The 25,513-nt window shown below is 43.1% G+C and overlaps 1 protein-coding gene across 2 annotated transcripts in view; it reads left to right on the plus strand.

Moving 5' to 3' along the window:
- Positions 1 to 25,513, plus strand: part of ST8SIA1 (ST8 alpha-N-acetyl-neuraminide alpha-2,8-sialyltransferase 1) — a 126,619-nt gene that overhangs the window by 48,443 nt on the left and 52,663 nt on the right. For both annotated transcript variants that reach the window (XM_068141955.1, XM_068141956.1), the window contains exon 3: positions 21,010 to 21,119. In XM_068141955.1, the coding sequence (XP_067998056.1) occupies positions 21,010 to 21,119 (110 nt within the window). The remainder of the gene's footprint in view (positions 1 to 21,009; positions 21,120 to 25,513) is intronic.

Here is a 25,513-nt window from a genome sequence, read left to right on the forward strand (position 1 = left end):
ACTACCTGAAGGGAGGTTGTAGACAGGCGGATGATGGTCTCTTCTCCCAGGCAGCCAGTACCAGAACAAGAGGACACAGTCTCAGGCTGCACCAGGGGAGGTTCAGGTTGGATGTTAGGAAGAAGTTCTATACAGAAAGAGTGATTGCCCATTGGAATGGGCTGCCCAGGGAAGTGGTGGAGTCACTGTCATTGGAGGTGTTCAGGAGGAGACTTGACAGGGTGCTTGGTGCCATGGGTTAGCTGTTTGGGTGGGTTGGATTGGTTGATGGGTTGGACGCGATGATCTTGAAGGTCTCTTCCAACCTGGTTTGGTTTATGCTAAATACAGGTTTATTCTAAATAAAGGCTGTTTGGTGGTTCCAGCAAAGTGCTGAGGGGAGTTGGGGTGAATGGGGGATTTAGTGCAACAAGCTCCCAGTGAGTGTAGCTCTATCAAGTTAATTAACTTTCATGCATTTACAGAAATGCAAGCTTGTAAAAATGTCCCTTTTTTCAGTCAGTGGGGCCCCTTCTTTTATCTTCCCACTGAGGAAAGCAAGTTTCATTTCTTCAGCTACAGGAAAGCAAGCAGACCTCCATGTTGTCTTGCTCCTAACTACCATTGCCAGCTTGATGTGGTTTTGAGACATCTGTCAAGTGCTAAAATTTTACGTGACTCTGTTACCCTTCCCCATGGAGCTGACAATGTATGAGGTAAATCAAAAGCACACCTGATTTTAGAAGAGACCTGACAGAGGTCTTGATTTCAGAAACTACATTCTTGTTATAGGCACTTTAAGTTTGTAAGAGTGAAACTCTGGCTTGTCAGTGGACACACAGTCCTTTCATGCCTAAACTGAAATTCAAGCTGGTGTCTGACTGGGGTGGGGGAGGGGGAATGCAAAACCACAGTAAATAAAACTTTTGTCTGATATCAGCAGAAGTTTTGCTAATCTAGAAGTAAGGTGAACACTATGTGGATATTTGTGGTTAATCCTATTCCATGGAAGAGGTTGAGAATAAAGAAAAGGTCCGTCTCCCCCCCCTTTTTTTTCCCAATGTACTTTTGTATTGGTGGTTGTTGAAGACATTTGCTACCTACAGCATCCCTTTGGAACAGGGTCCCCTTCTCTGACAGAAGAGACCTTTGTTGTCTTTCCTGCTACACAGTGTAAAGAAAGTTACCCCAGACGCACAAAGCTGAGCCTTAGATTCGAGTCTCTTAAGAGGGAGCCTAGTTCCTGACTTCTTAAAAGTCCAAGTAGCTCTGCCAGTCTTTCTCCTGGGTTCCAGACAAGCACTCCATTCTGAGCTATCGCTGCCAGCTCCCCAGTCTGGTGCATCAGTTCTTTATCCTACTTTCCTCACCACACTTTTATCCAGTGGTAGTCTCCAGCCCTCCCCACCTGCTCCTATTCTTCAATCTTTATTAGTGTCTCTTTTTTGTTGGCCCACTTAGGGGGTCAACTGCCTCCCCTGCTAATGCTTTCTGGGCTGCTGTCATGTTGCATGGAGTTTAAGCAGTTTATCTTAGACCTTAGAGGAAGGGAGTTATTGCAGCAATAAAGACAAAGAGCATGAATCCCGTTTTGCACCTGTTTCACAGCAGTGTGACTCTTTTGGCTTCTCTGCTTTATCCTGATGGGGGAATTTGAATCCCACATAAAGATGAGACAAACCCCTTCCATGTAAGTGCATGGAAGTCCATTAGTCTGCTCCTGGGCTAATTTGCACACCTGGAGTGAAATTCAGAGTGTTCTAGAAGTGAGTGAGAGGTTTTCATGGTCAGTTTTTTCAACTGTAAAAATATTTTCTCATGATTGGTGTCAGATAGGACTTGTAATTACTTTGCTGTTGCCTATGCTTTTAATATCTAGGTATCTTTCTTCCCTTTAGTTGAATGGTGCAGCAACATTCTCCTGTTATTCTGATAGCCTTGTGATGGCTTTGAAGGTAAAACAACACAGATAAAGCAAACTTTGTGAGGAAAGGAAATACATTTGATTAAAGCAAGATAAACTTTGCTCTCATAGGGCACTCTTCCTCTATAGACCCCACAGTCCAGATTTAACTTTTCTCTGCTTCATGGATGGTGAAATAAGCTGCTCCCTGGAGTGATGAGGTGAGGAGCAGAACTGCAGTGTAGTGAATATACATGATAGAGATTGTATGTTTGGTTTTTCATGTCCCAAGGAAACACTGCCCAATTCTCAGAGGTTTTTAATGCTGGTACATTCTTTATATGCCTCATCCAAGCCAATGAGCTTCCAGTCTTGTTCAATAGAACTCAGTGGTGAAAGAGGACTTCAGAAGCTTCACTGTCCTGAAAAAATACCTTTTTTTTTTTTTTCCTTTTAGATGGGTGGACTTAAAGCTTGTATAGGATGCACTAACTTCTGAAATGTAACTGGCTAGTTGCTAAATGTCACCAGGAAATGAAGAGTCTGCAAAATATTTTCACAGATCTCAGAATACATCTAGTTGGAGGAGACTTCCAAGATCAGCCAGTCCAACCTTTGACCCAGCACTGAAGGGTCAACACTAAACCACGTCTCTGTCCTACTGCAGCAAAGCTCAGGGCATCGGCCACATAACAGACTGCTCTTTGAGTTATGCTGACATTATGACTGCCATGATTCTAACCACAGACTGAAAAAGAAGGAGGGCAGAAACAAGAAGTTGAAGAAATTAAGATAGACCAATGGAGGGGAAAAATACTTCGAAAATTCGTCTTTTGATTGCCATATTTTTATGTTTTGTCTTCAACAGATGTCTAGCTACTTAGTTGAGGGAGAAAAAAGCTGCCTCTGCAAAAATGATGAGCTGAGTAGCTGAGTAAAAATGATTTTTAACTTTGGTGGTGTGTTAAGAGTAACTTACGTTGTGCATTGATATTCTTCCCACTCCTCTGTGACTTGTTGGGAAGCATTTGCAGTGGTTTCATTTAAATGGAAAAGAGAAACTTTAAGGGAAGGAACAGAAAATGTGACAGAGGGTTTATTGTGGCCTCTAGATTCTCTTGGGTTTGGAATCCCTGTTGCCTGTGCTTGGAGTGCCATGGAGAGGCTGCTTGCAGGTCAGATCCCAGGCATGTGTATGGTGATGATTGTTACTCTGTCAGCCACACTTGTGTACCATCTTTCTTCAGACATTTTGGACCGCTCAGGTACTGAGTGTTCCATGTCTCCAGTGCAACAGACTTAAAGACACAGCAGGAGACCTTAGAACTTGACCTGATGAGTAACGCAAGCTGTAGGGTATCATCATTAGGGGACACAGTCTCAAGCTGCGCCAGGGCAGGTTTAGACTCAAGGTGAGGAGAAAGTTCTTCACTGAGTGAGTCGTTTGTCATTGGAATGTGCTGCCCAGGGAGGTGGTGGAGTCACCAGCCCTGGAGGTGTTCAAGAGGGGATTGGACGTGGCACTTGGTGCCATGGTCTAGTCATGGGGTCTGTGTTGATAGGTTGGACTCAATGATCCTCGAGGTCTCTTCCAACCTTAGTTATACTGTGATACTGTGATCTGGTGATTTCTCAGTCTGGTACAGTAGCAGTGCTTCAGCTGCAGCATGTTAGTGCTAGAGGGCTGCAATTACTATGCTACAACACAGTTACTTCTTCTGGATACAAAAGACTCCATGTGATGGAGCATTTACCATACTCTAGTAATGAGTTCCAATAACTCATTGTTGCTCTCTCAATGTACCTTATTTCCACCATCCCTAGAAGTGGGAATGTGGGATTTGAAGTGCTGTCTTTGCCTCTCAAACTGTGCAATACCAAAACACTTCACTGTAGCTTCAAACATTGATTTTTTTTTTTTTTTTTTCCCAGGAAGTTTGCTGCCTAGGTCTACGTTGCAGACAAGATATAAAATAGATTACTTTACCAAACCATTTAAAGGTGTGAACAATCCAGCCAGAAGTTAAATACAGCACACATCCTTATTACAATCAGGATACTGGTAAATGCCAGCCATTATCATAGATTTTAAATTCATTGTGTAGAAAGTAGAGATTTATTTCTTTTTCTTTTTTAATGGAGAAAACATTTTAATTTCTATCCCCATGGCTGCTCAGGCTGCTAATTGAATGGCTGAGATTTACTCCTGCATTAGGCTCTTTAAAGCACCACTTTGGCTGTGCAAATGGATATCAATTACATCAGTATTTAGAGACCATGAAAGCCGAGATCTCTTGGGTGTCTGATCAGCTGTCTAGGTTATTACCTCATCTGCTGGCTCAATGATGAGAACTTTCTCTTGTCTTAGGTTTGTTACAAAATCATTGCAGTATGGTTTTTTCCCCCCATTCATTCATGGAGCCTGCTGTTTTAGCTTGATTCAGTGCAAATTTACCTATTTAATGCTTATCCCCAGCTATTACAGCCAATAATAGCATTTTTGTCTTCATACTCTTGCTTTATAGGTATTTGTGTATGATGTATAGAGTGTGAAATGACACCATTCATCACTTTTAGATGTAATTGACAATATTTGAACTACCAATGAAGTCTCTGTTGAAAACTCTCTATGTTATGGCTTGAGATTCCTCCATGAGTACACATGCTTCTGGTTAGGAATTAGAGAGTATTTTTGTGGTTTCTGTCTGACTAAAGTGTGACCTTTTGCTTTAGAGTTTTGTCCTTTGTATCAACCAGGACCCCTGCTAAAACCTTTCTGTCTGTGTCCAGTGACAGGACAGGGAACCATGGGTACAAGCTAGAACACAGGAGGTTCCACCTCAACACAAGGAGACTCTTCTTTATGGTGAGAGTATGGAGTCCTGGAACAGGCTGCCCAGAGAGGTTGTGGAGTCTCCTTCTCTGGAGTCTTTCAAGCCTGCCTGTATGCTTTCCTGTGTGACCCACCCTAGGTCATCCTGCTTTGGTAGGGAGATTGGACTTGATGATTTCTGGAGGTCTCTTCCAGCCCCTAACATTCTGGGATTTATTTTGTAGTACTTCTTTGTGCATGGCAGCAGTGAGAAAGGGAGAAATTCTTAGTGCTGTTGCCTGATATCTTGCATCCTGATATGTGATGCTCTTGAAAAGATTATTTTCACTTTTTACTGACCCAGTATATGAAACTGTGGAGCTATTCCATGGGATACTCAGATGGAAGAGGCAGAGAGCTCCTTATGGAGAAGCTAACTCTACTGTGTGATGGTGGCTGTGGCTGTGCAACATTCCTGATAGCTTTCTGGGAAGCAAGGCTGTAGCTCTGGGTACAATAGCATTTCTCAGGGCATGAGACTTTGATGAGATTACACACTACAGCTCCTCTGTTTCTTTAGCAACTGGTGTGCTTCTGAGGCAAGTGCAGTTGAGATAAAAGGTCCTAAAGCAGGAGACAATGACTAACTTGTCTATTGATGGCATTATAGGGGTGGAAAGTGATGCTAAAGATGAGTCTTCCTCATAATATCTGAGGCTTCAGAGGTCTGCAGAAGTATTTCTTCTCAACCCCTTGATGACATGACAGAGTACTGCTCCTACCCTGAAGCATGTGGGTTTTGTCTTTGCTGTGGGTGAGACCTCTGGGTATGCAGGGAGCTTGTAGCTCTGTATAGAGTCTTGTTATGTATCAAGTACTGCAAGCTCATTTGAGTTGTAGCATTGCTATGATGTAGTGAATTTGGATGTCTGAATTTTAAGCAGGAGTGGGAGAAGTGATTTAAACAAAATACTGTAGCCTGTGACCCACTGCTTTGCCAAACTTGATGTGAAAGACTTGCCCGTTTTGAAATCTGATGCAGAATTCATTGCTAATTTATCTTTAGCATGGTGTTGTAAAACAACCTCCTCTTCATTGCAATATTTGGAGTGCAGTATCTGCCAGTCAGTTGTGTCTACAAATATCTTCTTCAGGCTTAATGAAACCTTGGTGAAAGTTTTCACTACTTAAATAGAGGCTTTACAGCTGGTCTTTGTGCTAAATGAAAAAGGCAGACCACTAATTCATTAGTGTCCATAAACTGGTCAATTGAATCAATGTAATTTATGAAACATTATGAGTTTTGCAGCCTTCCAAGATCTTCATGCAGACACTCCATGAAACTCAGCAGTTTCTAGTAAGGCTTCCCTTTGGGGTTCAACTCTGAAATGAATCAGTGAGATTTTTTTTTTTTTTTGAAGGGGAAGAAAAGAATATATTACATGTGTGGACATCTGTACAGTAAGACTGATCCCTGTTACCAGACTCTTCAGGCAGTTTTATGTAGTGCTGTTACTGTGCTAGCCTGAGGGAGTACCAGTCTTGTGCTGGACCCTTGTCTTCATTTCCAGGTTCCCTTTTTTTCACCAGGGTCCCCAGGCTTTCGACTCCAGCTCATGAAGGACCATTGCTTTTCCTAGGTGGTGGTTTTTGCCATCCTCCCCACAAGAGGCCTCTGATGTAGTAAACTTCTAACAGGAGTACGGGCTCTCTCTACACTAGCCTTTAACAAATATGATGGCCCAACTGATCGTGTTTCACACACAACAAAAGTGGTGTTAATCCAGTGGACAAGCACAGCTGATAACAGAGAAAGTTTGGTGGTATCAACAGTGTTTTTGACAGGATGCAGCACAGGAACCTTTCTCTTCGCCTTCTCTTTTGCTTACTCTTAGCCTCTTGCCCTTAAAACAAATGCAATTTGTGTGACAGCATGAGGCAGGTCAGAAATGTGATTTCCATCTCTGTTTTACAGACTGGGTTATGACCATTACAACTGTCATTCCATTTATGGTCACAGGATGCCACCACAGTGGCCTCTGTGCCCAGGTGCTCCTCTGCATTGTCTTACTGTGTTTTGGCAAATAGCTTCCTTCTGTGGGTGGGCATGCAAAGGCCTCCTGGTAGAGGTAAAACACCCACAGCATCCAGGTGGGTTTGGAATGTCTCCAGATAAGGAGACTCCACAACCTCTCTGGGCAGCCTGCTCCAGGGCTCTGCATCCTCACAGAGAAAAAGTTTCTCCTCCTGTTCCTGTGGATCCTCCACTGCTCCAGCTTGCACCCATTGCCCTTTGTCCTATCATTGGACATCCCTGAGCAGAGCCTGGCTTCATCCTCCTGACACTGCCCTTCACGTCTTGTGACTTCATTCATGTTAACCCCTTAGGCTCCTCTGCTCCAAGTTCAAGAGCCCTCAACCTTTCCTCAGCAAGGAGATGTTCCACTGCCTTCAGCATCTTTGTGGCTCTGTGGTGGACTCTTTCAAGCAGCTCTCCAAGGTTCTTCTTGAACTGAGTGGCCCAGAACTGGACACAATGTTCCAGTTGTGGCCTCAGCAGGGCAGAGTACAGGAGGAGGAGGATAACCTCCCTCGATCTACTCAGCACACCCCTTCTAATCCACCCTAGGATGCCATTTGCCTTCTTGGCCAGCAGAACACCTTGCTGGCTCACGGGCATCCTGCTGTCTACCAGGGTCCATTTCTCCAGAGCTCTTCTTCCCAACCTGTCCAGTCCTCTCTTCATTCAGTGAATGTAATTCTAACTGTAAGAGATTTTTGTGTTTTATTTCTGACTAACTGGAACGGGAATGACATGAAGAAGATGTACCAAACCCGAGCCATCAAGAATACATACAGGGTTTGTAGTTGCCCACAGCAACAGTATAATCAAGGTGTGGCAAAGCAGGAAGTGCTGTCTAGCAGAGGCGCACAGTTCGTTGTCACTGTAATTCTTCAAGTGAGAGCTGGGCCCGTAGGCTAGCACTTCGCGTTGTGTAAGTGGAATTCACCTCGGAGGGTTCTGGGGCCACCAATGCGGGGCGGGGCTGCAGCCGCCGGCGGGGCATGGAGCCGCGGCCGCGCCTGCCCGGAGCTGACCAGGGTCCTGAAGCACGGCGGTCGGGAGCTGACCAGGGCTCCAACCCGCGGGACTCGGCCAGAGGAACAATCTAGCGAGTTCCACTCTACGACTACTACACTGATGCAGAGAGACTGAAGCACTGCAACTGTTGAGCAGTTTTCAGGGAAGACCCAGCCTGGAGCAGAAAGTCAGACTAGATTACCTGAATTATATGATACTAAAACGAAGAGAAGTACCAAGTCAGTGAAAAAAGGTGGTGTGCCTGTTTGTGAAACTGGTTTTGCTCGGTGGTACCTTTTGATAAGCCTGCACTTACCTCTGTCTGCACAACTGATCTGCATACATCACATTTTTCAAATTCTGATGTGTAATCTGCACTACTGAGATTGCAGGTTTTGGCTGGGCTTGGTCCCTGAAGCCTGGCCTCCCTGTTTTGCTGTGCTCTCAGTAGAAGAGCTAGCCCAAAAAAAAACCTTTTGTGTAGGCTTGCAGCACTTGCTGCTTGACTTTTGAGGTAAAATACCCTCTCACAAAATGAAATTACATTCTTCCCCGCTTTACTCTTCTAAGATTATTACTTATAGTACCAACTATTGTTTATTCAAATCAGCTTATGGTTCTTCAAACAAGGTCATGAATTTTTCTCATGCCTCTATGTACAAATACATTTGAGGGAGTTTTGTTTCCATTACTGGAAAGAATAAATTGCTTATGGAAGCTTCATTGATTTCCCACTTTACCTCCCTGGACATCTAAGCTTCTGTTTTCATAACCTTAGTTGTGACATTACATGGCACTCCACACTCCTCTAATTACTTTCTTGTTTGATAAACATCCCTTTAAAAAACCATGTTGGTAGTCATTATATGTAAATCCTACTATGGTGTTAACCACCTTTATACCTTTCATCAGGATCTTTTAACCTTGGGTCTACATTTCTGCAGAAAAGCTTCCCTAGAGAAAGTAAGTGCTGTAAATGAAGACCTATACCCTTGCTTTACATGCAGTCCTTAGAATTCTTTGTGTTGTTTTCTTTGCATGCTATTATTTGCTTTCCAGCTCTTCTGGGTCAGCTTTTTTTGGGGTGTTTTTAGTTACATGAGCCAACTCACATGCCAACTGCTCTAAACACCTAGAAATACCAGAGACCCTAAAATGCTTCCTAGCTAACCTTTTCGTATTGCTGTTCCCTTTGCTGTTTATCTATATTTAACTAACTTTAATCAGAGATAATTGCTTTGCTTTTGCCACAAGAAGGATTGGTAAATAAAGCTGCATCTCTATTGTACAATTTGGAATTTTCAAAGTCAAAAAATGGTCTTGAAATAGTTAGGTATTTCCTCCTTATTTGCAAGATAAATGGAGCTTTCTTAGGAGGCTTTTCTCATTAATAGAGAAGGGAAAAAAAATCTGCAAGTCAACAGTGCTTCCATGCTGCCAGAAACTAATCTTGGTGTTTAAACTCCACTCAAACCCTAATTGCAAATTTCCTAGAGAGATCAATCCTTGCTACTTGCCTTTGATGCCATTTTAACCAGTAGTTCTCATTGATTCCTCTGAACTGTTTCGGCTTAAAGCAAAGGCAAGAAACAGCTTTTGATTAGTGGATCTTTTCCTTGTTGAGGCTCATTATTTCATATACTAGCTGAATAGAATTCTAAAGCTTTTAAGACAGCCTACAAAGTAAAAATCCAAGTTTTAAACTTTGTTATCTAACACATGATGACTAAATCTGTATTTTGATGCCTGTATGAGTTGATTGATTTCTTTTGCTGCAGGCTTCTTATTCATATCAATGGGATCAGAGGGCCCTCAGGAATTCAGAGAGAGTGCTGTTCCACTGTTTTAAGTGTTATTGTCTTTTATGCAAGTAGAATTGGAAGCCCTTTAATTTTTTTATGAGCTGAAACTAACCTTATTTATTGCATATACTGTGTGCTACCAATAAGATTGTAGAGAACATTGTGTTTCTAGGGCTAGATGAGCTTTTTAGTAAATCAGCCATGTACATTGAGATGAGTCTCCTGACACCTTCTTCAGAGTCCTCCTGCATGCTGTCTTTCCTACCCCCACCCACGTTCAATGCAGGTTATTGCTGCTTTTTACAATTATTTGTATTCTGCTCATGTGGTAAATGTTCATCCTGCATCAGTTCTGCAGGGTTAGCATTGATCTCAAAACGCTTACACACTGTGTGTTTGGTTGTGGGTTGGTCCTGGCAATAACCTTGCACGTACATGAAGCTGTGTTGAGAAATCCTTTGTAAAGCTGGGGGAAAATAAGGGAGTTGTACCTCTTACTGAGCAGCAGTTGGTCCTTCCAAATATTTTCCTATCTTTTCTGTGTGTTGTCCCACACTCTTGCAAGAGAGTGAATAATTCCACACTGGGCATAAGTAAGCAGCTACTCTGCAATTTCCCTTAATCTGTTTTGGTTTCAGCTTGTTACTGTTCTTGCATCCTGAAATTGCTGTGGAGGAAAGCAGAGTCAGAGCTAGAGGACCTCATCACTGGACAATCATATTTGTGTTTTGGCTGTGTTTCTCTAACTGAAATGTAGAAGTTATTTACTTCAACAAAAAACTGTGTGTGTGAAAGTTAAAATGTGCACCTACATACAATAAATTCCTCAGGCAGGAAATTGTCTGCTGCAATGCAGGAGATTAATGGAGAGGTTTATACTGCATTTTCCTAGGCCTGCAGAATAACTCATCAAACTCTCATAAAACAGTAACTAATCTTGTTTAATAGACATACATGACATTACAAAAGTATTTTTCCCCACTGAAGTAGTCACAGAATTGTAGAATGGCTCAGGTTGGAAGGGACCTTAGAGATCATCTACTCCAACCTCCCCACCATGGGCTGGGACAACTCTCATCTAGACTTGGCTGCTCAAGGCCTCATCCAGCCTGGCCTCAAACAACCCCACAACCTTCCTGGACAACCTATTCCAGAGTCTCACCACCTTTGTACTGAAGAAATTCTTCCTAAAATCCAGTCTAAACCTCTCTCCCACAGCTTAAAACCATTTCCCCTTGTCCTGTTGCTTGACAGGTCTATGAAATGTTCCTCTTCAGCCTTCTTATAGGATCCCTTCAGCTACTAAAAGGCAGCTCTAAGGTCCCCCTGGAGTCCTCTCTACAGTGATCAACCCCAGCTCCCTCAACCTATCCTCGTAGCAGAAGTGTTCCAGCCCTTGCATCATCTTTGTGGCCCACTTCTGGGCTTGCTCCAACAGTTCTGGGTCCTGTGATGATTTGTGCTTACCTTGTTTCCCTGAGCAGCTAGTCAAAATTCAGAAACATTTCCATTACTTTTTGGGAACTTAGTGCAACCCTGATGTGTGCAGTTTGATACACTCAGCTTTTTCTCTTCTGCTTGGACTTGGAGCAGATAAAGAGAGGAAGAGGGAAGAAGTGGAGGATGGACAAACTGTTTAAAAGCAGCGTCTGGAAGTTAGATCTCTAGGCCCAAAAGAGAAAGGGTTGCTGTTATGTGCTCAGCACAGTGCAGTATTAAGTAACCATTGGATTACCTGGTGTGTCTGTCTGTCTGCCACTGAGTGCCAGTGAACTGGGAGGGGAGTTGCTGCCTGAGGTGTAAATGCTGTGTGAGTCAGTTGAAATTTAAACAGGAGGGTGTTGTGTACCTTCCTCTGGAGGTGCTGGCAGAGCAGGCATGAGAATCCCAAGCAGTGGATGGTTCTTTCCTCTGAGCTTGTCATGGCATCTGATGGTATGAGGTGGTCAAATGAAAGGAAGGGTTTGCTGCATGTTTCTGTGGCTGCTGGCTGAGTAGTGATTGGACCTGTGAATTGAAGTTTGTCTTTTTTACCATACAGGATTGAAAAAGAAAAATTGAAGTGAGCTGGTCAGGTATCTGAGAAGGTGGTTAGGGAAGCCATCAGGGGCAGTTATTTACAAGTTCTGGTTAAGCTGTCTCTCCAGAAATGTGTGCATTATTTTTCCATGTTGTACTGTCTACATGGGATTGGGTTGCTCTGTGGAACACTTCATTGCAGCTGTTTGGAAAGCAGCTCAGCTGCTGCTTGAGGCCCCTCAGTTGTGTGAATGCTGGAAGTTATAACATCCTCTCTACCCCTAGTAGGCTGAAGTTCTTGTTTTATTTAATCATAGTTCCTTTTTTATCATGGTGAGAGGCCTTGAGCACAAGTCCTATGAGGAGAGGCGGAGGGATTGTTTAGCCTGGAGAAAAGGAGGCTCAGGGGAGACCTTATTGCCGTCTACAACTACCTGAAGGGTGGTTGTAGCTAGGAGGGGGTTGGTCTCCTCTCTACCAACCAGCACCAGAACAAGAGGACACAGTCTCAAGCTGTGTATGTGGAAATTTAGGCTCAAGGTGAGGAGAAGGTTCTTCACTGTGAGAGTCGTTTGCCATTGGAATGTGCTGCCCAGGGAGGTGGTGGAGTCACCGTCCCTGAAGGTGTTCAAGAGGGGACTGGACATGGCACTTGGTGCCATGCTTTAGTCACGAGGTCTGTGGTGACAGGTTGGACTTGATGATCTTTGAGGTCTCTTCCAACCTTGGAGAATCTGTGATTCTGTGATTTTTAATCTAAAGTTTGGGGTCCTAGTGCATTGCAGGTTGTAAAGCTTGGATCCAGAAACCTTCTAGAACTTTGGAATTTCCCACCTGTGCTTCACATTCCCAGAACATTTATTGTTAAAAATACTGTTTATGCTGTACCTTCAGTAGTCTCTTTCCTAAACTAAAGCATTACAGGCTCCAAATGTGATTTCTTTTTTTTAAATTCAATTTTATTATTGTCATCATCCCCACTCTGTGCTGTCCTGGCTATGCAAAAGTTGCTTCCATTGAATTAAACGCCACAGTAGCAATTTGAAATGTTCTTTTAATTCACGGCAAATGCTCCCTTGCAGTGACTTCATGCTGGGTGAAAAGCTATTAGAGAGAACAACTTTGGAAGTTCCTACTGAAAGTACATCCTGGACTAAAAGCATCTGCCAGCTAGTTGCTGTCACTCCATGTCTTTTATGAATGTGCAGGGCTGTTGCAAAGGGTTCTCTCTTTTGTGTGTGGTTCCTTTGCAGTTAATGCCCCATGCATCCTTTTGGGTATAGAGGGTTTCCTGCAGCTGCAAAGTGATGTGCTGAGTCTCCGAAGTGGTCTTTTGCAGTCCTGTATCCCCCTCTTAAGTATTTCATGAGATATTAATCTCCTGAAAAAACAATTGTGCTCTTCACAAATATGTACTTCAGGCACTGAGTTTACATGAGCTTAAATGTTTAATTCCACTTCAATCCTGAACAACGACACTGCTGAGTAATGCTTTCATGGTACTAGAGAGAAGCTTGCTCCACGTGGACCACTTCTCTTCTGTGCAAGAAGTGAGCTTCAGGTTTCAGAATCTGTTAGTTGGCAGTGCCTCTGTGGAGCAAGGAAACTGTTAAACCCGGGAAACTGAAGAAGGACACAGGAGGCTTACTTTAGGATCAATTTGTTATCTCATAGAGGGATTTCATAGTCACTGTCACAGTTTCTTCCTATAGGATTGCTTTGTAATCAAATATTGGGCTGTGGTAGTATCCAGGGCCAGAATTAGAAAAACCATGCTCAGCTTGTTCATTCGTAGAGTGGTTTGCAGTGGAAGGGACCTTGAAGATCATCTAGTTCCAACCCCACTGTCATGGGCAGGGGCTTGAGTTCAAGCCTGCAGTGGGCAGTAATGTCCTCCCTACTCTACTCGTGAGGTTTGTGGTGACAGGTTGGACTCGATGATCTTTGAGGTCCTTTCCAACCTTAAGAATACTGAACTACCTTCCACTATACCAGGTTGCTCAAGGCCTCGTCCAACCTGGCCTTGAACACTTCCAGGGACACCCCTTATTGCTGGTCTCCATTTGGACATTGATACTAATAATTAGCATACACAGTGAGGCAGCATGCTCTACATGTGGGACCAGACTGGCAGGGGTTCTGTATCTTACCGGTGGCACAGAATGACTGTAGTGTGCTTACCCTTAGGTGGTCTTGCTTTTGGCAGGGGGGTTGGCCTGGATGATCTCTGGAGGTCCCTTCCAACTTCTAACATTCTGTGGTTCTGTGTTTGCACCTATCCCTGCATTACCGGAGGGGCAAGAGGTTTGGTTTGCTTCTCGTGTAACATTATCACTTCATTTCCCGTAGCAGTGGAACGTAGAGGGGTTTGTATAAATTATAGCTAGCACACAGATTTAGCAGGTCTCAGTGGAACATACGTTGTGGTTCTGACAGATTTTGTACCTGTGAAATCCAGCTTTCAACAGTTTGCCTGATGGTCCTTTTGTAACACAGCTTTGTATGAACACCAAACAGTTTAGGAATTATATGGCATTGAGTAAATCTGCCAGGAAAGTATCACTGAGATTTCTTGGTGCATTAAAATGCACACACTTCCAGCCCACAATAATTGCTTGAGATTTATTACACAGATTTTCTTCTTCTCTAGCTCTCAGAAACTTTGGTTCTAATTCATGTTTCTTCTGTTTCTTTAGGCAACAGTGAGTTCTAAATTATTGTTAGAATTTTAGATGCATTTCAGATTTTATACAGTTACTTCAATCAGTAACTACAAACAAAAAAGCCAAGCAGAATGTAGGCTTACGATACAAAATGTATGGAGTTATGAATTACCACATGCAAGGCCTCTTAGGTAATGGTACATCCGGTTTTGAAGGAAATCTTCCAGAAGAAGCCCATCTTTCCTGAGAAAATAACTTTCAAAAGACATCACTTGTCTCCCTGTGGAGGTTTGACAAGGCCTCTTTCTTTCAAGGGGCCACAACTTGAGTACTCTGTTAAGTTTTGGGCCCTTCACTGCAGGAAGGACATTGAGGTGCTGGAGCATGTCTAGAGAAGGGCAACAAGGCTAGTGAAGATCACAGATCACCTGGGCTACAAGGAGCATCTGAGGGAGCTGGGGGTGTTCAGTCTGGAGAAGAGGAGGCTGAGGAAAGACCTCATTGCTCTCTACAACAACCTGAAGAGAGGCTGGAGAAAGTGGGGGGCAGCCTCTTTTCCTTGGTGTCAAGTGACAGGACCAGAGGAAATGGTTACAAGCTGTGCCAGGGAAGGTTCAGGCTAGATATTAAGAAGTATTTTTTCCACAGAGAAGATTCTCAAACATTGGAATTGCCTGCCCAGGGCAGTGCTGGAGTCACTATCCCTGGAGGTGTTCAAGCAGCCCGTGGAGCTTTTGCTTAGGGCCACGGTTTAGTGTTGACCCTTGAGTGTTGGGTCAAGGGTTGAACTGGATGACCTTTGAGGCCTAACTGGATGTGTTCTGTGATTCTGTGACCTCTGTGATGTGCCTTACCTTGCTGTCAATAGTTACTCCTTGCTCTGGGCAGAACTGGAGCAGTTTGACAGAGAGGAGTGAGTGGAATGCAGGGAACCACAGCCACCCTCTACATTTCCATTTAAAGAAGATAGCGCTCCTGACATCATTGTTTTTTGGAGTTGGTTGCTGTCAAGCTGTCATGTCTTGACAGCTCTGTAGGTGGAACAAAAGGCCCATCAGGCTGAAGATGATTTGTAAACAAAAAAAAAAGGCACATTTGCTACCCTACCATGTCTGACTAAAAAAAAAACCAAGGCTACTTTACCTGTGTCTGGCACACAGAAAACTGTCCTTTGAGGTATCAACTGCACTCTTATGCAATGCTGCAAGACAATGCTCCATTAAGAGCTTCATTTGGCTTCTTATTAACTCCTGGCTCCTTAAGAAAATCAGTGGCACAATACCATTTTCAAAAGGGACAGTAAATTCACAGCAGCTCTTGCAAATGTAAAAAGCTTATTTTAAAAATATTTTTTCTCATTTATAGTCTGAGTGTTTTCAATTATTTTTTTTCCTGACATCTTCAGCATTAAATCAGAGGCTGAATACTGTAATTTTTCCTGTTTTTCCCAGTAAGAACTTAGTTGCTGATTAGAGCCTTTGGCAGGGAGTAGGCAGAATTTAATGCATTAACAATCTCACAATGAAATCAGAGTGAATTAGAGTAGTATTATCTCAAATAAATTGTATTTTGTTAGTGCTATGTAATGTTCTTTTAACTGATGACAATGATTTATTTCTACTTAGATGAATGATGAAACTAATCAGTGAATTGCTGGATGGATGCTTTGTTAAATTAGTCCCATATTCAGTTGAGAGTCTTTAATCTCTTGCTTTATGTGCTTATTTGTCATTGAATTTGCAGAGGGGCTGTGCAAGGTGCTGCTTTAATTTACGTGAATCTGAGCTAGAACATCTTCATTGGTTATCAGGTGGAGTTCCACTGTTTTGAAGCGGGGAAAATGGCTCAAAGGGGCCTTTAGATAATTGGGGTTCTCTGTAGACTGGATGTTAGGAAGAAGTTACAGTATCACTAAGGTTGGAAGAGACCTCAAAGATAGAGTCCAACCTGTCACCCAACACCTCATGGCTACTAAACCATGGCACCAAGTGCCACATCCAATCCCCTCTTGAACACCTCCAGGGCTGGTGACTCCACCACTTCCCTGGGCAGCACATTCCAATGACGAATGACTCTCTCAGTGAAGAACTTTCTCCTCACCTCGAGCCTAAACTTCCCCTGGCACAGCTTCAGACTGTGTCCTCTTGTTCTGGTGCTGGTTGCCTGGGAGAAGAGGCCAACCCCTTCCTGGCTACAATCACCTTTCAGGTACTTGTAGAGAGCAACGAGGTCACCCCTCACCCTCCTCTTCTCCAGGCTAAACAATCCCAGCTCCCTCAGCCTCTCCTCACAGGGCTGTGCTCAAGGCCTCTCCCCAGCCTTGTTGCCCTTCTCTGGACACGTTCAAGTGTCTCAATGTTCTTCTTAAACTGAGGGGCCCAGAACTGGACACAGGACTCAAGGTGCAGCCTAACCAATGCAGAGTACAGGGGCACAATGACTTCCCTGCTCCTGCTGGCCACACTATTCCTAATGAAGGCCAGGATGCAGTTCTTCATAGAGAGAATGATTGCCCATTGTAATGGGCTGTCCGGGGAGATGGTGGAGTCGCCATCATTGGGGGTGTTTAGGAGGAGCCTGGATGGGGTGCTTGGTGCCATGGTTTAGTTGATTAGATGGTGTTGGATGCGATGATCTTCAAGGTCTCTTCCAACCTGGTCTGTCCTGGTCAATGCTGTCCTGGTCTATGCTGTCCTGGTCTATATGTCTTTTAAAAACCACCTAACAAAATCCTTTCAAAGATTATTTGAAACTCACTTTTTAAGGGAATTCACCCCACTTATTTCCTATATGCTAGGTGGTTTTAGTTAACAGTGTTTGCAGATTTCCTGATGATGATTGCTTAAAAATGAGGATGAGCTGGTCATTTATTTTCACATTTTCTCTGTTACACTGGATGAATGGATGCTGCAATAGTTTTTTAGTCTAGCCATAAGGCACTGTTCATTAACATGTTTGGAATGAAGAAATTAACAAAAGTATGGATAGTGAAGATAACAGAGTTTCAGGAAGCTAATATTAATAGAAGTACTTCTGTTGCAACTTTACAGTCTAAGGCCAGCATTTGTGAAGCCAGCTTTCAATTCCAAGAAGAAAAACTGAGCTTTTTCTGAGCATTTAGCATAAATGACAGCTGGGTCCCCACAATGTGAGAACTGGTATGTTGGCAATTTGCCTAGCAAAGAGCCACATTGTGAGAGGTAAAGAAGGAAAACATCAGAAGGTTTTTTCTAAGCCTTGTGAAACATATTTTCCTGGTAATATAAAGCTAGAAGCAAACTTAAGTTTACTATATAGTATTATCTCCAAATAGCACCACCACCTTAAAAGTGTAACACTCTTGATTGAAAATTGTCTTACAAGTAATCCCCAATTCTATTTTACAGAAGAAGTAAAAGTGGTTTAATTCTGGAGCAAGTTATGGCATTCTTCTAACCCTTCAACCCTGACATAACATTCAAAAGAGCTGAAGGCAAATCGCCCACACCAAAAAGATAGCATAAGGTGGTGATGTGGCATGAGGAAACAGATCATTATGGGAGTCCATCTTTGATGCTTTTACACTTGGGGGTGGGGGGGAAGCCAGGTTCAGATAATTAATTAAATGTGAAACTCAACCTTGAATCCACAGTACAGATCCTGGCAAGCCATTGTATACATAAGTAGGAACAAGTAGAGGGTGCAGGGAAACAGCTTGAAAGCCCAGCTAAAAGAAAGTCTGAGCTGAATGCTTATGAGAAGTCACAGGATGAAGCCCACAGCATTTTAGGTTTGAAGAGGCTCTGAGTGCCTTTATCTGCGGACAGATTCCAATGAACATCCTTTGGATGTGGAAAAGAGGGAAGTGTGCCGTTGCACTTACATCCTGCAGCAGGATTATAAGATAGTGCTTTCCTAACAACTTCAAAGCCCTTGAAAGAGGGAAAAGAAAATGGCTTTTGTGGACAGAAAAAAGGAGCCTTATGTTTCATGGTTGCTTATGGGCAACACCTGAATTTAAGACTCATATGATTTGTGTATGAACCGTGCAGTTTGTTTGGACAAAGAGGCTCAGGGCAGAGCTCCTGAACTGCCTCTGCAGTCTCAGCAGTAGCATAGATCAGTGATTTAAATGTTGGAAGAAGTCCTGTGCAAGATAACAAATACAATTTTCTCCCAGATTATCCTGAGCAATTGCTTTTCGTTCAGCCTAGAGCAGCTGAAATCTCACCATGCAGCAGTGCCACTTAATCCATAGGCTGTTGCACTCTCTCCCTCCCCAGCCCCATTATAATTCTGGAACTATGTTTTGCACAAGGTCTGGAGAAAATTCACAGTATTCCAGATGCAGCCTCACCTGTATCTCTTCTGCATATATCAACTGTATCTCTTCTACATTTCCACTTATTCTTATCCCCCCCACCCCTTTACCGAGTATGTGAGCTCTCATTTAGTCAGGGTCACCTCAGAGATGAGATGTCCTTTGAATTTCAAGATATGCTCCTAGTTCAATAACTGTGGAAATTAAAACATGTTCTTGAGAAGGCAGATGCAGGACGAGAGCGCAGTTGCACGCTTAGTGTTGCTCTGCCATGCTATCACTCACTTCCTAATGGTGCCTGGGCCTCAGGAAATGAACATTTATTTTTCTGCTTGTGTATATCTTAGTCCAAAATTAAGGTAAGCAAAATGCTTTTATGTTTTTCATTAGAATAGAATAGAATTAACCAGGCTGGAAAAGACCTTCGAGATCATAGAGTCCAACCTATCACCCAACACCATCTAATCAACTAAACCTTGGCACCAAGTTCCCCATCCAGAAAGCAGGTTGTGGCTTTATGCTATCTGAATGCAATCTAGTTTGCTGGGGAAAGAGGGTAAAGCAGATAAATCTAAGGAAGAAGTGAAATTACACTAGAAACAATGCAGCAGTGTGCCCAGGTGGCCAAGAAGGCCAATGGCATCCTGGCCTGGATCAGGAATAGTGTGGCCAGCAGGAGCTGGGAAGTCATTCTGGTTAGGCCATACCTTGAGTACTGTGTCCAGTTCTGGGGCCCTCAATTTAGGAAAGATAGTGAGTTGCTGGAGTGTGTCCAGAGAAGGGCAACAAAGCTGGGGAGGGGTTTGGAGCACAAGCCCTATGAGGAGAGGCTGAGGGAGCTGGGTTTGTTTAGCCTGGAAAAGAGGAGACTCAGGGCAGACCTTATTGCTGTCTACAACTACCTGAAGGGAGGTTGCAGCCAGGTGTGGGTTGGTCTCTTCTCCCAGGCAACCAGCAACAGAACAAGAGGACAAAGTCTCAAGCTGTGTAAAGGGAAGTTTAGGCTTGATCTTAGGAAGAAGTTGTTCACAGAAAGAGAGATTGCCCATTGGAATGGGCTACCCAGGGAGGTGGTGGGGTCAACATCTCGAGGTGTTTAAGAAAAGGTTGGATGAGGTATTTAGTGCCATGGTTTAGTTGATTAATTGGGGTTGGGTGATTGGTTGGACTTGATGATCTTGGAGGTCTCTTCCAACCTGGTTGATTCTGTGATAAGTTCTGGAAAATACAGAGGTTGTGCTGGAATGCTGAGTCTGTTTCCTGCCCCACGTGCAGGCACTGTGATGGTGAATGCATGATGCAATGTTAGATGCTGTTCTGTACACGTCAGTGAGGAACAAATGCTGCCAGCATTCCATGGCAGTAGAGGAGAATTATTTTGTGATTCTGCATCCTGTTGCTGTGGCATTTGGAAGTGTGTGCAGCAGCTTCTGTCTCAGCTGCAAAGTCAGGTTTTGACAGGATTGATAAATAAAAAAATCCCTGCTCAATTTTTTTTTGCATGAGGAGAATATTAACTCTTGTACTGTAGACAAATTCTGTTCTTTAACTGAATCATGCTGCTTTAAATTCACAAGGCTTTTCCACCACCTTTCAATGTGCTGGGCTGCATTGATGCCCTGTGTGCTGCTTAAATGACTGTGCTGACCTCACTAAAGGGCTGGTAGGAAGATGTCCCACCCACCGTTCCAAGATCCTTTGGATTGAGGGAGACTACCTAGCTGTAATTTATTACTGCATTTGGTGGATAGGATAGCTCAACAATTTGACCTTGCACTTGAATGTCCTGCTAAGCAGCTACAAACGCTCCTCAGTGAAAGTGGGCCCTTTCTAGTTTTAATTTGTGCTGTGTCTGAGCAGCTGAGCATTTAAAGAGCTGCTGTCAATCTCTAAATGTCTTTGCCTAAGGCTTCAGAGTAACCCACCCCAGTGACACAGCCAGTGTGATTCCTGATTCCAGTGCCCTTTTGTCATCACATTCTTCCTTCCTTCCTTCCTTTCTTCCCTCGAGCTGTCTTTTGTGTACAGGTTTAGGAAGGTCACTTTCATGGATTCCTTTTTCTTCCTTCTTTCTTATTTTTTTTTCCCCCTGATTGTCTTATTCCCTGTGTCCATGAAGCTTGGCTTGAAGGTTCGCTGACTGTCTGGCTTAGTCAGTATCTGAGTCAGGACTTGAGGCATTTTTTTGATGTTGCAGAAATAACAGATTGTGTTTGTTATCACATTTGGCCTGGTTTGGGGAGCAAGGATAAGGCCTGGCCAACAACTATTAACCAGCTCATTTCTGTGCTACTTCTTTCTTCCCCTCCCCCCTCCCTCCCAACTCCTCATTCTCCCTTTTTTTTTCATCACTTTGAGCCCTGCCAGCTCCCTGGGTTCTCCAGGAGCAGCTGCTACAAAGATGTGTGTGTCCTCCTCTGTAAAACTGGTCCTTGTTTTGTGTTGCTAGGCTACTCCCTTCCAGCTGCCACTGAAGAAATGCTCCGTGGTGGGAAACGGTGGGATCCTGAAAAAGAGCGGCTGCGGCAAACAAATAGATCAAGCGGATTTTGTCATGCGGTAAGACAGAAACCTCAATGACACATTGTCTCCCCTTCTCCCTGCTAAGTCTTGGACTTTTCAGAGCTGTTCACTTGTGATTAATCAATTATAATTTGCCTTGGTTTTCCCCCACCCCTTTGCAGCATGTGTTAGACAAGTGATTTGGGTAAAAGCGTGAGGATAGGCAAAAAAGAGTTTTGACTGCAGAAGGAAATGGGGGTGTAATGTGGGAGCAGTCTGCAGATGAGTGGATTAAGGTTGTGACAGATTGTGCAGTGTCACAGAGAGGTACTGAAGAGCTGCATTTGTCTTTAATTATGGAATCCTGGGTAAGGTTGCATCTTGAAATGTGCTCTGTCCTCTGCAACTCTTAATGTCATCATATGTGACCCAGATGAGCAGGTACTGACTTATGGGGCAAAACTTAAGAACCAGGTTTGCTCTGGGTCACTTCAACTCTGACAGAACTGAGCACCTTGCTGCATCAGTGGGTGCATCTATGTCATCTTTAAGAATAAATTTTAAGACAAGAGGGAATGGATTTTAGATGAGAGGGGATGGATTTTTAGGAGGGAAGATTGAGACTGCATATTGGGAGGAAATTCTTTCCAGTGAGGGTGGTGAGACACTGGAACAGGTTGCCCAGGGAGGTCCTGGATGCCCTTTCCCTGGCAGTGTTCAAAGCCAGAGTGGATGAGGCCTTCAGTGTCTTGGTCTAGTGGAGGGCGTCCCTACCCATGGCAGGGAGTTGGACTAGGTGGTCTTCAAGGTTGCTTCCAACCTAAACCATTCTATGAATCTAAGTGGGACCAAGCTAAAACATTCCTGTGTTTTTACTCCCTTAAGACTGGTTTCTGAGAAAAGGCCAAAGGTCCTTCATTTGTGCAGAGTTTTTGGGATTCCTCACATGTCATTTCCCGCCAGCTTTCATGTGAGAACCTGTTAGGAGGGATGTTGAAGCAGTTACTGCTTTTGTGATTACATTTGGCACTTTCTAGGACTGCATTCTTTAAGAAAGAAAGACAGAAATTAGTTCCTCTCTGTTAAACAGGAACAAAAAATACCGTGGGGGAGAAACTGGAGGAATGCACCCAAGGAGATGCAAAAAATGGAGTTTCTTTGGGTTTTGAGCTGGATGTATAATGAACACCCACTTCAGCAAGTTTTCTTATTAGGTTCTGATGACTTATTATAAAGCCATAGAAATTTGCTGCAAACTAAACAGTATTACTGTGATTTCTAGTTTGCATCTCAAAGACCAAAATGCCTTCGATGTTAAAGCAAAGAATTACAACACACTAAAGACAAAAGCAAACGTATACTTAGAGCATTCACAGAAGAGAAGATAAAAGGCAGAGGGGGAGAAAGGCAGTGTGCTGATTGCCATTGCTTGCAAAAACTCCTTAGGTGTTCTACAGACTAAATAGGTGACACCGCAGGGTATATAATGGAATATGATTTGGGTACAGGGGGAAATTGAAATGCTGCAGGAGCAATCAGATACAAAAACAACAGAATTGGGTTTTATGTTGTTGTTGTTTGTTTGTTTGTTTGTTGTTTGGTTGGTTGTTTTTTTTAAACCAAGCATCTGTTATGACCTGATCAGAAAATTCCTTTTCTCTCCAGGGAGGGTAAAGCAAGTTCTGTACAGAACTTACTTTGACTTGGAAATAAGTGACAGGGAGAATCCCACAGAAATCCCGGTAGCTGCCTGCAGACTGTATTTTTTTTGTTGGTTTGCAGTCATAGTGACAAAAAATGTTTCTGTTCTTTTGAGTTAGTAACTAATACACCACTGGGAAAAAAACTATTTTTAAACCCCTATTTTGATAGCAGGTGGAAGACAGGATTTAGTTGATCTTTTCTAAACCTGCTTTCCATAATCTGAGAGTGGAGAGAGAAAGCGCACAATACTGACTTGCATAACATGTTTCTTTCTTTTTTTTTTACAAAAGAAATTTATTGTGTGATGTCTTTGAAGTATTTCTGTAGCATTGAGCTGTCATGCCAGGTTTTGCCCTTGTTCTTTTCTTCCATTCACACGGTCTTTGATTTCGCTTACGTGTGTTTTCCTCTGCCATAAGACTGCAGCTGTCTTCTGTGGTATACTGTAATCACTAAAGTTAATTAATGAGTTTAACCTTGTCTCATTGCTGAGCATCTTCTACAAACACAGTTGTACCAACATAGAGATTAAAAGAGCGGCAGTTTTCAGCCCCTAAGGCATAGCACAGTGGACCTGCAATGAAAAAGGTACATGGCCTATGGACTACATGTCCTAATTTTCAACTTTCCTTTTTTTTTTTCCCTTTCCTCTCTCCTCTTTCCTTTTTTTTCCTTTCCTCTCTCCTCTTTCCTTTTTTTTCCCTTCCCTCTCTCCTCTTTCCTTTTTTTTTCCTTCCCTCTCTCCTCTTTCCTTTTTTTTTCCCTTCCCTCTCTCCTCTTTCCTTTTTTTTTTCTTTCCTCTCTCCTCTTTCCTTTTTTTTCCCTTCCCTCTCTCCTCTTTCCTTTTTTTTTCCTTCCCTCTCTCCTCTTTCCTTTTTTTTTCCTTCCCTCTCTCCTCTTTCCTTTTTTTTTTCTTCCCTCTCTCCTCTTTCCTTTTTTTTTCCCTTCCCTCTCTCCTCTTTCCTTTTTTTTTCCTTCCCTCTCTCCTCTTTCCTTTTTTTTATTCCTTCCCTCTCTCCTCTTTCCTTTTTTTTTTCTTCCCTCTCTCCTCTTTCCTTTTTTTTTCCCTTCCCTCTCTCCTCTTTCCTTTTTTTTTTCCTTCCCTCTCTCCTCTTTCCTTTTTTTTTTCTTCCCTCTCTCCTCTTTCCTTTTTTTTTTCTTCCCTCTCTCCTCTTTCCTTTTTTTTTTCCTTCCCTCTCTCCTCTTTCCTTTTTTTATTCCTTCCCTCTCTCCTCTTTCCTTTTTTTATTCCTTCCCTCTCTCCTCTTTCCTTTTTTTATTCCTTCCCTCTCTCCTCTTTCCTTTTTTTATTCCTTCCCTCTCTCCTCTTTCCTTTTTTTATTCCTTCCCTCTCTCCTCTTTCCTTTTTTTTTCCTTCCCTCTCTCCTCTTTCCTTTTTTTTATTCCTTCCCTCTCTCCTCTTTCCTTTTTTTTTATTCCTTCCCTCTCTCCTCTTTCCTTTTTTTTATTCCTTCCCTCTCTCCTCTTTCCTTTTTTTTATTCCTTCCCTCTCTCCTCTTTCCTTTTTTTTATTCCTTCCCTCTCTCCTCTTTCCTTTTTTTTATTCCTTCCCTCTCTCCTCTTTCCTTTTTTTTATTCCTTCCCTCTCTCCTCTTTCCTTTTTTTTTATTCCTTCCCTCTCTCCTCTTTCCTTTTTTTTATTCCTTCCCTCTCTCCTCTTTCCTTTTTTTTATTCCTTCCCTCTCTCCTCTTTCCTTTTTTTTATTCCTTCCCTCTCTCCTCTTTCCTTTTTTTTATTCCTTCCCTCTCTCCTCTTTCCTTTTTTTTATTCCTTCCCTCTCTCCTCTTTCCTTTTTTTTTTTCCTTCCCTCTCTCCTCTTTCCTATCTATGTGCAAATAGGTGCAGATATATTACTAGTAGGTGTTGTGTTGTTTTTTCTTGGGGAATGTATGAACGTGCATTAACAAAAACTGCAGACTGTAATGTGTGCACACCAGTGACTTTCCAGGCACTGACACTGCACAAAACTGTAACACATGGAGGTGCAGCCCAGAATTTGTACAGCTTTGTTTGCTACACTCTGCTATTGCCAGCACCCCACCTGGAGTGCTGCGTCCAGCTCTAGAACCCTCAACACACCAAGGACATGGATCTGATGGAAGAGGTCCAGAAGGGCCATGAAGATGGCTGGAGGGCTGGAGTACCTCTGCTACAAGGACAGGCTGAGGGAGCTGGGGTTGTTCAGCCTGGAGAAGGCTCCAGGGAGACCTAATAGCAGCCCCCTACAAGAGAGCTGCAGAGGGACTGTTTGCTGCAGTGATAGGATGAGGGGCAATGGTTTGAAATGAGAGAAGTTTGCTCAGTCACTTTCCCTTTAGTACATTATCACCCTGCCTACCAGAACAAGGCTATGAGCAGAACTGAGATGCCCACATTTAAACAGCCACTTAAAATTTTCCTCTGTGTTTTCTTGGTAAATTCTGTATGCTCAAAGTGTTGAATGCTTGTAATACCACCAGCGTGGTAACAGTCTGGAGCCTAATACTGGTAAACAAGACAGGACAGAATGAAACATAGAACTTAAAAAGAATTTGGGAGGGAAAAAGGTGTTTGCTGTTTATGATAATAGCCTCTTCCACAGCCTTCAGCCTGTCAGAAATGTCAAGTCTGTGTCTGTTTTTGCTTAGTAGCTATGTAAGATCCTCTCTGCAAAATGTTTTATTTCCACATTTCCTCACAATTTAGTACAAAAATATCCTGCTGTGCTCATAGGTGTAGTGCAGTA

The sequence above is a fragment of the Melanerpes formicivorus genome, unplaced genomic scaffold, assembly GCF_026170545.1.
Source record: "Melanerpes formicivorus ecotype bairdi unplaced genomic scaffold, bMelFor1.0.p_v2 SCAF_8, whole genome shotgun sequence".
In the NCBI taxonomy this organism is placed as follows: Eukaryota; Metazoa; Chordata; class Aves; order Piciformes; family Picidae; genus Melanerpes; species Melanerpes formicivorus.